The sequence below is a fragment of the Acanthisitta chloris genome, unplaced genomic scaffold, assembly GCF_000695815.1.
Source record: "Acanthisitta chloris isolate BGI_N310 unplaced genomic scaffold, ASM69581v1 scaffold18722, whole genome shotgun sequence".
NCBI lineage: Eukaryota > Metazoa > Chordata > Aves > Passeriformes > Acanthisittidae > Acanthisitta > Acanthisitta chloris.
Window position 1 is genome coordinate 1,303 of NW_008662384.1, and position 15,034 is coordinate 16,336.

Sequence of the window (15,034 nt, forward strand, 5' to 3'; positions counted from 1 at the left end):
TTTAATGCAGTTGCAGCAGAAAGGGGAAGAGCTATAAGAGGAAAGGATGTTTGAGAACACATCTACAATGTGTATTAAAGCTTCTATGAAAATGCAGGAAAGTCTTCATGAAGGTTTTGAATAAGATGAGCCTTTACAAACAGGTTTGAAGATGGCTTTCTAGCCGTAATGGGGCATATTCATTGTATAGTGTTCTCATGTTATCTTTCTCTTCCTAGAATGCCTAAGTCAAAGGAACTTGTGTCTTCAAGCTCATCTGCGAGTGATTCAGATAGTGAAGTTGACAAAAAGGTGAACATTATATGCAGTTTATAACTACCATAATAACTCTTATGTTTCAGGCCTGGAGTTAAGGAATTAGCTGAACATTATGTCACAAAATGCATGTCATTCCATATGATTTATCAGACACTTAAACCCAAAACACCCCTCCCAACCCTAAACCAAAACCCACCCCCCAACCCCCCCAAGATTACAGTTTGAGTAGATACTTGTTGCTTTGAAGTAAACTTTTTTCTTAAGTTGCATTTTGCTTCAGGTTTTTCTGTATGGTATATTTAGCCACAGGCTTCCTGGAATTCTTTGCTGCTTTTTTTCTATGACAACCTCCCATATTTTTTGGAGCGGTTTGTCTTTAAAAGAGGTTATCTACAATATGATTCTAGCAGGTGAGAATAATTTGTGGCATCTTTGTATTACTGTTTCTTTAGAGCGGGCATGATTACTGTATAACCATTAGTAGAAATAGTAATTCTGTAGCATCTGCTAGCAAAGTAATCTGTCTGACAGGTGATTTCACCTGAATGTTTTTAAAACCTGTTTAATTTGTCATGCTATGAGCAGAGATTGGACTTAAAAAAAGAAATTTTCTTCTCCTGGATTTGATTTTTCAGATCCTTTCTTCATTCTTATCTACTTTTATTTTCTTTTCTTTTAGCTGATTTGTTAGCTGTTCCACGTTTTTCATTGCACTCTCTGGAAAGGAAAGTGCAATGTCTATCAGACTTTTAAGATTTTAATTAAAACTGATAGTATTACTGCACAAAGAGAGTAGGCTTTTTGTAATGTACTTTGATCTGATTAATTTCTTTTTAAAGCCAAATTATTATGGTAAGCTTCACTGAGAACAGAAATAGACTAATTTGAAGATTTATTTTTTTTAAAAGTTTCAGTCTAAATGTACAGTATTGGATTCCTGCCTTCACAGGAGGAAGGTGATAATGTATATTGCATATTAGTAGTCTGACCTCTAACAAACATTTTTTATAACTTTTAAAATGAGTTGTGGTTCATGAATTTCTTTTTTTATTCTTGCTCCAAGGCAAAGCAGAAAAAGCAAGTAGTTCCAGAAAAGCCTGTAAAGAAACAAAAGACTGGTGAAAGTTCAAAAGGTGCAGCTTCTTCTAAGCAAAGCAGTAACAGAGATGAGAATATGTTTCAGGTAAAATTGATGACTCTCTTAGAGCCTGCTTAAGGTAACCATTTATATCATAATCAGTATAAATTCAGACTATCTGAATATCATGATAGCATAGTGCTTGGTCTCCTGAAGTCTTGGCTGAAGGAGATTACGATGCTAGCATGCAGATGAGATGCTGGGAAAAAGCATTGTCAGGTAGAGTAAAAGAATCAGTTGTGGCAATTAATTCCAACCCTCATGTCTTTTCCCATGGTAATTCTCTGGGTAGTCATTTTCTTTGTAAATATTAGATCAGGACAGTTTCTACATGGAAATGGTTTTTAATTGTGGTTCTTGAAAGAAAAGTTCTTAAAAACTCAAAATATGGACTCTTAATTCCTATTTAACTAGGTCGGGGAAACTTGGCTTCTGTCTTATAAGACAGTGTCTTTGAATAAGTTTTGTTTGTTCCTTTGTGATGCAGGTTTTTCTCACTGAACACGGAAAAATATTGGAATTTTTGACGTTGTCAAAATAGGATGAATGTACCTTTTTCAGTAGCAAGAAACATTTGCAAGTTCAGGGTATTGCATATCCTGGGATTAGCTGAGGAAGCAATGCATGCTGAAAGCTGTGCAAGAATATGCGTAGCTCAGAATTACCTGATTTAGGGGTGTGAATCAAGATTAAATGTCCGTGATGAGCTGTCTTGAAAGGAACAGGGGATGAGAAAGGAACTTAAATTCTTGGAGACTTTGATTCTTAAGTTTGTGAAAGGGTATGGGAGAGGTGCCTAATAAGATGGTTCCAACACTGAGTAAGGCAAAAGAAATTGTTTTGGGCTGTAGCTGTGCAAAATAATATGTGTGTGTGTGTGAATCTAGAGAGAAGACCTGTATCAATTCAAACCAATAAAATGAGGTAATGGGCAGAAACTTATGCACAGGAAGTTCCACCTGAATACAAGGAAGAACAACTTTACTGTGTGAGTGACTGCACACTGGAACAGATTGCCCAGAGAGGTCATGGATTCTCCCTCACTGGAGATAGGCAAGAACTGTCTGAATGCAGTTATATGCCACATGCTCTAGGATGGCCCTGCTTGAGCAGGGAAATTGGACTAGATGACCCACTCTGGTCCTCTCCAACCTACCTGATTCTGTAATTCTCACTTTACTCTTTATGTATAGCTGGAGGGAGAGCTTCAATTTAAGACACTGGGCATAACTGCCTGGATTTCTCTGTTGAAGAAAGAATATAATATTTTTAGTTCTGTTCATGCTTTTATCCATGTAAGAAAAATGAGATAGTATCTTCTGCACCTAATGAGGTAAACTGCAATTAGAACTCAAACATAGCATAAAGCCTATATGTTTTGGGTTTTTTTGTAATAGGTTCAGAAATTGCAGCTTTTGGGGGAAACAGTTAATTTTAATGCTCTCCCAATGGAGGAAAAAAAAATGAGAAAAGAAAAAACCCAAAACAACATAACAAACCACCATAACCAAACAAACCAAAACAAAAAACTTTCAAATAAAAGCAAAAGTATTTGTGTGCTCTGATTTCTTTCAACCTTTTTTTTGGCCCAAGATGATAAAAATTTGCTAAAAACAGACAGTAGGGGACACTTATTACTCTGATAAGAGCAGAATTCTTCCAGTGTTAACTATTCTGTATTATTGAAAAAGATATTTCAGTATCACCTTGACCTAAACCATCAGTGTTCCTTAGTCTCTGCCTGCCTTTTAGTTAATCAACAACAGAAGTTTTTTAGATTGCTTGTTGTGTTGTGTGGGGGTTTTGGTTTTGTTTCTTTTTTTCATGCAACATCAGCTTATGTGTGCTAGCTAAGATGCAACTGTTTTGGTGTAGAAATAGCACTGTAGGTCAGAGGATGCTCCCCTTCTCTCTTCTCTACCCATGAGATCATGCTGGAAGATCTAATTGTGTGTTCATTTTTTAGGTATTGTTTTGTTTGTTCTAGGACTATTAGTAGTGCTATAATCTCTCCTTTCTGCTGCCCCATGGTAGTAAAATGATCTTTGTGCAAGTGATTTTGCAGTATAACTTGAAAGTGTGTCTTCAGTTGATGGAAATGAGGCTGTAAAACATTCATAGGATAGTTAGGAATTCTGTAGCATTCAAATTTTGTGGGGGAATGATAGCAGCAGACATGAAACTTAGTGGTTTGCTGTTCTACACCTTTGGGGTGTGTTCTTAAAGTATACAGCTTCCCTTAATATTGAACTTCTGTATTCAGAAGATTTAGCATTTTCATAAAGATCTACACTTTTATTTTTGTTTGAAACTAACAGTGTAATGGTATTCTTGAAACTAATTATGAAGTATAAAATAATTGTAAGAAGGAGGGATTAAGTATAAGAGACCAAGTGTGTTTATTTACATGTCTTGGTCTTTTTAGGTTTTATAGGTAGCCTAGTATACCTTAGAATTTGTTAAAGGATTTTAGTGCATTTGGGGTATGGAAATTTACCTTAGTCCCATTTGTGATCTATTACTAGAGGCCCTAAGGACAAGTATTATTATGTTACATTACATTCCTATCTGTGGCTTTGAGCCAATGTGAGTTCTGCATCATGTGCCTTGGTTAGTTTGACAAATCCTGTCATCTACCTATGCCTGATTTGGATTAGGTTTGTTAATGCTGTTGAGTTACAGTATTAACGACTATCCAGAGTGGAACCAGATTACAGGATTGGGCATTTCATAGAAATTGTTACTTCAAAAGTAGTTTGGTTGTTGTGTGTGCCCCCCTCCCCTTTATTTATTTAAGTTAGGGTCCAATTTGCTTTTTGACTAGTGAGAAATAAATTCTTCAGTTTCCCAGTATAACGTCTTTACCTATCATAGGCTCCTGAAATAGATAATTAAGTAGATACTACATGTTTGTGATGCTCTGGAATATGATTGTGAAATGCATCGGTGACCACCTAAGTTTCGGAATTAATATGTTAAACCAATTTGCTGTGTTGCAGATCTCTGCTGTTTGCAGGGCTGTCTATTCTAGAAGTTTATATTATTTTATTGTGCTACTTCTAATGGTATATATATAGTTATCAGATAAGAAAGAAGGATGCTTTTTTTTCGGTTTTTACTTCTACAGTGCATATGCAGTTTAATCAAGGCAAACTGGAAAGAAGGTGGTTGCTGAAACTCACACAGGAAGTCAGTTGCATAGCTGTGAAACAAACCTAGACACAGTTCAGTGCATTTTATTCTAAGAAATGGAAACCTGGAAAGGATGTTTTTAATGTCTTGTGCTTAATTTAGTAGAATAATATATCAAAGGAGCTTTGATATTTAATATAAAGCTGTTGTGGCTTAACTCCAGCCAGTAACCAAGCACCATGCAGCCAAAGAAGGAATTAATTTACTGCTTCCCGTGGGCAGGCAGGTGTTAAGCCATCTCCAGGAGAGCAGGGCTCCATCATGTGTTAGTTACTCAGGAAGACAAATGTCATCACTCCAGATGTCCCCTCCTTCTTCCTCCTTCCTCCCACTTTATATACTGAGCATGATGTCATATGGTATGGAATGTCAGTTTGAGTCACCTGTTCTGGGTTCATCTCCTCCCATGCACCCCCAACTTCCTTGCTAGCGCTGCAGTACAAAAAGCAGCAAAGGCCTTGGCTCTGTGTAAGCACTGCTCAGCAATAACAAAAACATCATCTGTGTTAGGCACAAATCCAAAGCACAGCCCCATACTAGCCACTGTGAAGGAAGTTAGCTCTGCTCCAGTCCAAACCAGCATAGTTTGTGTCTTCGGATTGGCTACATTCATCATAACCTCTTCACATTCACTCGTAGCATTTGGAAATTTCTTTTGCATTTAAGTAGCACCAGCATATGAACTTTTTTATGAAGGTTGAACTGCAGTAGGTACCCTGATATAAATCAGTGCAACCCTTGGAACATTAATGTTGTTACAGAGATACAAAGGTGTCTTAGATGAGTGAAATTATTCTAGGTCTATCAGCTGCTATGTGAAAAAAGAATTGGTCAGAAATGGCTCAATGCCAGAATTGCATGTAACAACTTCAGGAAACAACCGTTTATTTAGCCAAAATCTAGGTCTATTTGAGATTTTGAAACTGTACTTTAGAAGCCTATTTAAAACTTTTTAGCAGTGGCAACTGTTTTGCATAGAGTTTAACTAAACATTCAAAATTTAACATGAGCATTCAGCTGAAATCTAGGCAGTGGGGTTGTTGTGGTTTAACCCCAGCCAGCAACCAAGAACCACGTAGCCACTCCCACGCTCCCCCACCAATGGGATGGGGGAGAGAATCAGAAAGGTAAAAGCAGGGTAAAATCATGGGTTGAGATACAGACAGTTTAACAGAGAAAGCAAAAGCTGCACACACAAGGAAAGTAAATCAAGGAATTAATTCACTGCTTCCCATGGGCAGGAGGTGCTCAGCTATCTCCAGGAGAGCATAACACTTCCTTGGGAAGACAAATACCAAACATCCCCCCCTTCCTCCTTCTTTCTCCCACTTTACATACTGAGCATGATGTCATATGGTATGGAATATCCCTTTGGTCAGTTTGGGTCACCTGTCCTGACTGTATCTCCTCCCAGTCTCCCACACACCCCCAGCTTCATTGCCAGCATGGCAGTACAGAAAGCAGAACAGGCCTTGGCTCTATGTAAGCTCTGCTCAACAATAACAAAAACATCTCTACATTATCAACCCTGTTCCCTGCACAAATCCGAAACAAAGCCCCATACTACCCATTGTGAAGAAAGTTAACTCTACTTCAGGGGTGTAAAGCCTAACTTAATTTTATCATTTTCATATGGAACTGTTTACATTTAAGGTAGACTTACTGACTGAATAAATGATGTGTACTTTGTATTATTGCTTCTCACCTTACTGTAGTTGAATTAAGGCATGTAGCCTTATTTTTAATAGTCAAATCCTAAACCTTTTTACTGTATTTGCAGCTATATTCTGCTGTATTGTATCAGATTTTATTTCTTAGATTAAATCTGGAGTTACTTGGCAGTGGACTAATAGCCTTTTATAGGCCTGGAAAAAAACCCGTTACGGAGTACTACTGCTTGAAGCTGGTTTATAGGTGGCCTTAAAAGTTACTGAAGCATTATAAGGTAAAAAAAAAGAAATGTTGTTCAATGCTGTTTAGGATATGCTTTTCCAGCAGTGCTGATGGACTTGGACATGGTACCAAGTTTGGTCTGAAAGAACTTGGCTACCATGACATAATACCTTATTTTTGAATGTTAAATTTGTAGTGCTGTGAAAGTATTTCATAAATCAATCACAAAATACTATCTTATGAACTTGTTCATTTTAAAGTAGAAAAACAACTGCTTCAGGCTTATGCTATCTAAAGACATCCCAATTGTTTAAAAATAAATTTTAGCATGATCTGCATAAGGAGAAAAATTACTTTAAGCAAACAGAAAGCATATTTGTTTATATGTATTTTGTGAAATAAGAACTTGTATGACTTAAACATCTGGATGGTTTTAGTTGATTGGATAGTTGTTCATGCTTTCTGGTCAGACTTAATGCTAATAAGATGTGTTTTTTCCCCTGTTAAATTATGTCAAAGTGCAAGATGCATAAATTAAGGAAGCTGAAAACTGAAACTAATGTTTTATCAGGAAGGAATATTCTATTTTAAAAATTGTTTACTTTATAATGTGTTCTTTCTTCATAAAATGTATCCAGAAGGTGCATAGAGAATACTAAGAATTTCTTGCATGAATTGACTGTGTTTTTATTATCAAATTTCTGATTCTCAAATTCAGTTAAGCCACTGTGGTGCGAAATTATGATATTTCAAAGTAATTTCATACTGTGCTATGTGCTGGTAAAATTAAAGTATTTGGATGAGGTTTTTTTCGGAACATCTGGTAGTCTTTTAACCACAGTTCCAATAAAGTGCCCCAATGAACTGGTGGAAGCAGGCATGGGGCATTTGGTGGCTTACTTCTATTTCCATCTGTATTTACTGTGTTTTAAAAAAGAAAAAGGAAAAAAGGGGGGGGGACACCAGTTAGAAATTGGGCCTCTCTCATGTGAATAATTTGGTTTTTGTACATATGGAATGGACTAAAAATTAGATTTAGGAGTAGAGCTCCTTCTTCCCCATTTGTTTACAACTGCTACTAACAAAGATGGTTATATAATAGAGGCAGAACTTTATTTCACAAAACAATACATTAGTGGGTTTCGTAAAGATGTAAGCTTGTTAAGAATACAGGTATTTTTTATAGAGAACCACTCTTGCATTGAGCATTGAATGCTCAACTGGTTTTAAGTTGTTCATATATTTATATTGTCATTACTTATATGCCTACTGACTGCTCTGGATTAAGCTCTTGATTTAGTTGTTTTACTGGTGTATAAAATAAGCTGCAGTGTGCAATGTCACGTGTCCATGTCTGATACTGCTGGGAAAAGGGATTGCTGTAATATGTAAAATATCTAAAAGATATCTTTATATGTGTTTTGTCAGATTGGCAAAATGAGGTATGTCAGTGTTCGTGACTTTAAAGGAAAAGTCTTAATTGATATTAGAGAATATTGGGTGGATCGGATCCAGAAAATGAAGCCTGGCAGAAAAGGTATTGTTCTGCTTCATGTTATTTTGTATTAAATCATTGTCTTCAGTTTGCTGGAGAACTTTGTGTGTCAGATTTCTGTACTTTGTTGCTACATGGCATTTTTAGAGTAATATTTTTACTTATTAATGATTTCTATTTTAACAAATGATTAGTTTTATCTGTAGATTATAAACAAAAGCAAAGTGGTTTCATTGGTCTGAATCTTGTTCTGCTTCATGTTATTTTGTATTAAATCATTGTCTTCAGTTTGCTGGAGAACTTTGTGTGTCAGATTTCTGTACTTTGTTGCTACATGGCATTTTTAGAGTAATATTTTTACTTATTAATGATTTCTATTTTAACAAATGATTAGTTTTATCTGTAGATTATAAACAAAAGCAAAGTGGTTTCATTGGTCTGAATCTGTTTTCCTAAATGGTTTCCCTATAATTTATTGGAAAACAAGGCATCGAATACAAGCAAATTTGGTATGGGAGTTATATACATAGCCATACATTTTCCCATTGATTAACTTTACTCCACTTCTTGCTTTTATTGCAATTGGATTTCTTATTTCAAAAGTCACTGAAAATATTTGGGTTATTAATTTGTAATAAGATTTTAATTTCTTTAAAACAATGTTCTTCAGTTTCTATAAAACTTTATATTGAGGTGTGGCTAATTTTGTAAAAAAATATTTCAAGATTTTAGTTCAGGTGAAAATACCTCAAGTGTTCAAGTTTTAGGTACTGTGCTTCTAATCTGCAACACAGCATAAGCCATTGTACCTTAAACTGCTACTCCCATATCTACTTTTTTATGGCATGTCTTCACTGAACTGTTTTCAGAATTTTGTCACCTGCAAGATGGGGATGCAAGGATAGTTGCAGTAGTAGTGCTGTTTCTAATGTCACATTACTTCTGTTCGAAAAGCTTATTTTCAGTAATTTTTCTTATTGTGCCAAGAAAAGAGATAAGTATGAAATATCCTGGATATTGAAGACATTTATTAGCATAAGGTTTGTTACATTTTCCTAGTGTGTTCAGGAGCAAGTAGACATTTGGAAAGCTCAAGAAATGTTTACAGCATCTCTTAAACAACCACTGAGAATAGGTTTGTATGAACAGGTATACTGGTACTATACAGGAAAATTTCTTGGTTTAGATGTGTTGCTGCTACCTGAAAAAAAAAGATTACCCCAACTTCTTAGGACTTTAAGCTGTTGTGTTTTGAGGTGGAAATAAAAAGTATATGCAGTTTGAGTGATAAACTACAATGAAACTTGATGAGGTATGCCCAGTGACAAAAATTACATGGTATAGATAGAAATACTTATCAATGTGGTAAAAGAATATGAACTTCATTAGGATAAAATTAATAATTGATACAGTATGCAAGTCTAATGTTACATTGATGCACTTATGAGCCCCATATCTAGCTATCCTAAAAATAGTATGAACAGTTGAAATTGTATAATAAAATATAGAAAAAAGAATCCAGCTGTTTAGAGTTGTTATATTAGATTGTATTCAACAGCAGGACTGAACTGCATGCAGTTTATCTTGTGTTGTTCAGGGGCATCTTGATGATATTTGGTCCCCTAATAATGGTTATCACACCTGACCTGTTTTCAAAAAAAACCTGCCCTCTAAAGACTGGTGGAAAACCGCTTAAAATAGCTCTGTGCAGACTGCTTACTGCTCTGATAAGACAGTGATGATAGAAGGAAAAAAAAAAGATCCCCAGAAATGGAATTAAAAATTTCACTTGTTTTCAGGTCCTGCTCCACCTACAGGGAGAAAGTGCTGAGGGAAGCCTGATCACTGAGGGGGGAGAGTAGAAGTTAAATACTACAAGAGCCTTGCTAGAGAGAGTATGAGAGGTAGCCCTGTGAGTCTGTATTGGCATAGAGATTTTAGAGGAAGAATGAGGAGACTAAAGCACAAAGGAAACATGTACCTAGACTTGAACTTGAGGAAGTATGAATTTAGAACTGAGGCAGTGGTTTGTGGGGTGCTGAATAATTAGTGATTGAATGTCACTAGAAGCTATAGTAAACTTGAAGTGGAAAAATAACTTGCATGTTGGTTTGTGAGGGCTAGGGAGTGGTAATAGTCTCTCAAAAATGTTACTTACAGTTTGTTATTCACAGTGCTTTAAGAAACTGGAGGAAAAAAACCCTAAACATATAACACTTTAAAAGTACATAGAAGTTCAGTCCACAGAGGACTTTTAGGAGCCAACAGGAATAGAGTGGACTTCCTACATTTCTTTTGTGTTGCTTTCTACCAAGGCCAGGGCTGTATTTCTTTGTTTAGCCTAACACTTGTGAATGAATTTGTTATACTGCACTCATTTTCTTTTTAAGAAGGTAAGCTAAGGTCCAAAGTTAAATTGAAGTGTTCCAAATAAGTAGTTTCTTTGTAACAGAGATGGTTGTTACACTTGAGGTAGGTAATTAATAGTCCTGACATACACTTTGTGTATGAAACCAGTCTTGACAGTAATTATGCAAGATCCTGTGCTACAATTTTTTTTGGTCCTAAGTATTTATTTTTAATGTATTTCAGGTATTTCTTTAAATCCAGAGCAGTGGAACCAGCTGAAGGAACAGATTTCTGATATTGATGATGCAGTAAGAAAACTGTAAATACAGAGCTATACAGAAACCTTTTCTCATTTTAGTTGTTTTAAGTGGTCTTTTTACATTGGCATTTGTTTTCTAAAATATTGTTTTCCAAGCATAGCTTGTATATTTGGATTGCAGAATGATTTGTAAGGTGAATACTTTATGTGCATTAAAAGTGTATTCTGAGTGAGGCTATTTGTGTATACTTTACTAAAAAGGAAATGTGTTGCTTTCACCTCATGGTATAAAATAAATCAAATATAATATGTAAAGCATGGATGTTTATGGCCTTTTGATTGAAGGTGCTGGTAAGGCTGCCTAATAGCTTTAATTTTAGTTTTAGTTCAGTTAACTGTTAATGTGAATTTGTTTTCTGAGGAGATTTCTTAAAATGTCTCCATTTTAATTTTTTTCTTTTATTTCATGCTCTTTGGTATTGCCTCAACAGCTTTCATCTTTAAGGCTTGATGCAAACAGCGAAAACCTGGTAAAACACGTTTTTTTAGATAACTTTAAATACTCTATTTGCTATTTTACTGTATCTATTCAGATATAAACAATCCTGAGTATATAAACTTTTTTGCATTACTTGTATGAAGTGTTATGCTAAACAATGACACTTGAAAGCAAGCCACACACTGTTTCTTCTCGTTTTTCTATAGCTTGCTTGACTTAGAAAATACCATTAGCCTTTATTCTTAGATCCTAGATTTTGAATGTGATGCATCAACTTCTACAGTAATAGACATATACCTCAGAGTAAGATAGTATTTTAAAGCTCCAAACATGATTATTGGTTGGGTAATGTTTTCTTGAACACATACTGACTAGTTGGTCTATAGAAAAGAACAGTTAACCTGTCTTTATAGGGTTTTTGTTGGTTTCCAAGTATTGTGTAAACAATGATGCTTAAACTACGCCATAACATAGATTAAGCAAACAGAGTTCAAATTCCTTCAGCCAAGACATCTGGCCATCATGCTTCTGCCCTGTCCACACTGCCTGCCCAAATCATTTAACTTGGCTTACCTTGTGTGGCTTACATGTGCACAACTGTTTTATGTTTCATACAGAAGGTACTTAGTCCTTACAGTGGAATAGTGGTACATAGTAGATCATGACTCTAGTGAACTTTACTTGTCTACCAGTGTGTTATTCTGGTAAGACAGGCTTCTGCCATGGGGAATCATAGAATTATAGAATTTTAGGGGTTGGAATGGATCTTATCAATCATCTAGTCCTGACCACACTGCCATGGGCAGGGACATATCCCCACTAGACCAGGATGCTCAAGGCCTCATCCAGCCTGGCTTTGAACACCGCCAGGGCTGGGGCAGCCACCACTTGCCTGGGCAACCTGTTGCAGTGTTCCACAACCCTTACGATAAAAACTTTTTTTCCAGTATCTAACCTGAACTTTCCCTCCTTCAGTTGGAACCCATTACCCCTTGTCCTGTCATTGCAGTTCCTAACAAAGAGTCCCTCTCCACCTCCCTTGTAGGCCCTCTTCAGATACTGAAAAGTTGCTATGAGGTCTCCATGCAGTCTTTTCTTCTCCAGGCTGAACAGCCCCAACTTCCTCAGCCTGTCTTCATAGGGGAGATCCTCCAGTCTTCTTATCAACTTTGTGGCCTCTTCTGGACTTGATCCAACAGTTCCGTGTACTACTTATGTTGAGGGCACCGGAACTGCACGCAGTATTCCAGGTGGGGTCTCACGAGAGCAGAGGGGGAGAATCACCTCTTTTGACCTGCTCGCCACACTCCTTTTGATGCAGCCCAGAATTTGATTGGCTTTCTGGGCTGCTAGCACACACTGCTGGCTCATTGTGAGCTTCTCATCCACTGTCACTCCCAACTCTTCTACTCATTGCTGGTGTCAATTACTTCCCCACACAACCTGCAGGTGTGCCTGAGATTGCCATGTCCCAGATGTAGGACCTTGCACTTCATTTTGTTGAACTTCATGAAGTTTGCATTGGCCCACTTCTCAGGTGTGTCAAGGTCCCTCTGGATGGCATCCCTTCCCTCCAGCATGTCGACTGCCCCACATAGCTTGGTGTCATCAGCGAACATGCTGAGGTTGCACTCAATCCCACTGTTCATGTTACCGACAAAGATGTTGAACAATATCGGCCCCAGCACTGACCCCTGAGGGACACTACTCATCAATGGCCTCCACGTGGAAAATGAGCCGCTGGCCACAACTCTCTGCATGTGAACCAGCCAGTTCTTTGTCCACCATGTGGTCCACACATCAAATCCATGTCTCCAGTTTAGAGACAAGGATGTCATGTGGGACAGTGTCAAAAAAGAGTGGAAGCTCTATTAGACTAGATGCTGCCCCAGATGAGGGGCTTCTTGGTCAAAAGGGACCTTTAAAGGTCATCTAGTCCTGCAATAAGTAGGGATGACATCTACTAGATCTGCACCATCCAGTCTGACCTCGAATGTTTCCAGGGATGGGGTATGTACCACCTTTCTGGGCAACGTATTCCTGTGTCTTACCACCCTAATCATAAAAGAATTCTAGTCTGAATCTACCCTCTTAGTTTAAAACCGTTAACCCCTGTCCTATTGCAACAGGCCCTGCTAAAATGTTTGTCCCCATCTTTTTTATAGGCTCCCTTTAAGTACTGAAAGGCTGCAATAAGAGCCTTTCCTCATAAGAGAAGTGTTCCATCCCTCTAATCATCTTCGTGGCCCTCCTTTGGACCTGTATATATGGATTTGAAACAGCTTCATGAAAATTTACATTTCAAGGCTATGTAGTGACTATGCAACTTATTGGTTCATAAGTAATTTTCCAATTTGAGGTTAAGATTAATGTGTTTTTTTAAAAAAAGTATGTGTAAACAGGATTTACTATTTGTTTAATTTTTGAGTATTTTAATATAATTTTTTATATTGCGAATGTGTGGAAGTCCTATTCTCCTAAGTGCCATACCCAGACTGTTCCTGTGCTGTAGACTTTATAATTCAATACAAATGGGTATTGAAGGTTAAGGAAAGGTAACTTTATCAAATCAAATATATATTATCTAATTTAACCATTATGTCAGATAATTCCACCCATTTTTTAACTTATCCATTGTTGACATGTTTCAAGTAAAGTTAAAGAATTAGAGATGTGCACACACCTGTGTGGGTATGATATCATTGGCATCATGGAGACATGGTGGGATGGCTCCTGTGACTGGAGCACTGGAATGGAAAGTTTTAGGCTTTTCATGAAAGACAGGCTAGGGAGACAAGAAGGGGGTGTAGCCCTCTATGTCAATGTCCAACTGGAGAGTATGGAACTCTGCCTGGGGAAGGACAAGGAGCCACCTGAAAGCTTGTGGGTCAAGATTAAGTGGAGGACAGGGACAGGGGATGTTATAATGGAGGTCTGCTGCAGGCCACCTGATCAGGAGTGGATGAAGCCCTCTACAGACAGAAAGGAGAGACCTCCTGGGCATCATGGAGGATTTCAACCACCCTGATATCTGTTGAAGGAACAACACAGCAGGGCACAGACAATCCCAGAGATTCCTTGAATGTGTCAATGACAACTTCCTTACACAAGTGATTGAGGACCCAACAAGGAGAAGTGCCATGCTGGACCTTGTGCTGACCAACAGGTAGGGGCTGATGAGGAATGTAGCACTCCAAGGCAGCCTTGGCTGCAGTGACCATGAGATGGTGGAGTTCAAGACCCTTAGGGCAGTGAGGAAGGCACGTAGCAAGCTCGCTGCCCTGGACTTCAGAAGAGCAGACTTTGGCTTCTTCAAAGACCTACTCAGTAGAGGCTCATGGGACAGAGCCCTGGAGGGCAGAAGGGCCCAAGATTGCTGGCTGATATTCAAGGTTCAACTCCAAGCTCAGGAGCAATGCATCCTGAGAAGGAGGAAATTGGTAAAAGTGCCAGGAGGCCTCCATGGATGGATAAGCAGATGCTGAGCAAACTCAGGGTGAAAAAATAAGCTTTCAGAAGGTGGAAATGAGGACAGGTGGCCTGGGAGGAATACAGGGAAATTGTACAGGAAGCTAGGGACAAGGTTAGGGAAACCAAGGCCCAGATAGAACTGAATCTGGCAAGGGATATTAAAGAAAAGGAAGAGCTTCTATAGATATGTAGTATATATGTTGGATATTGTTGTATCTTCTATAGATATATTGCAAGCAAAAGAAAGACTAGGGATAATGTGGGCCTGCTCTGGAAGGAGACAGGAAACATGGCTACCCTGGACAGAGAGAGGGCTGAAATTCTCAATGACTTCTATGCCCCAGTCTTCAATGGCCAGTGCTCTAGCCATGCTGCCCAGGTTGAGAAAGGCAAATGCAGACCTGGAGAATGAAGACCCTGAGCCCACTGTAGGAGACAATTGCATTTGAAACCATCTAAGGAACACGAATGTGCACAAGT

General features: G+C 37.9%; 1 protein-coding gene across 1 annotated transcript; it reads left to right on the top strand.

Moving 5' to 3' along the window:
• Positions 1–219: 219 nt before the first annotated feature.
• Positions 220–11,040, top strand: LOC103798330 (activated RNA polymerase II transcriptional coactivator p15-like). Its single transcript, XM_009070584.1, has 4 exons — positions 220–291; positions 1,322–1,441; positions 7,910–8,018; positions 10,569–11,040. Exons 1-4 carry the CDS (start codon positions 220–222, stop codon positions 10,646–10,648), a joined length of 381 nt encoding a protein of 126 aa, XP_009068832.1. The 3' UTR covers positions 10,649–11,040.
• Positions 11,041–15,034: the final 3,994 nt, after the last annotated feature.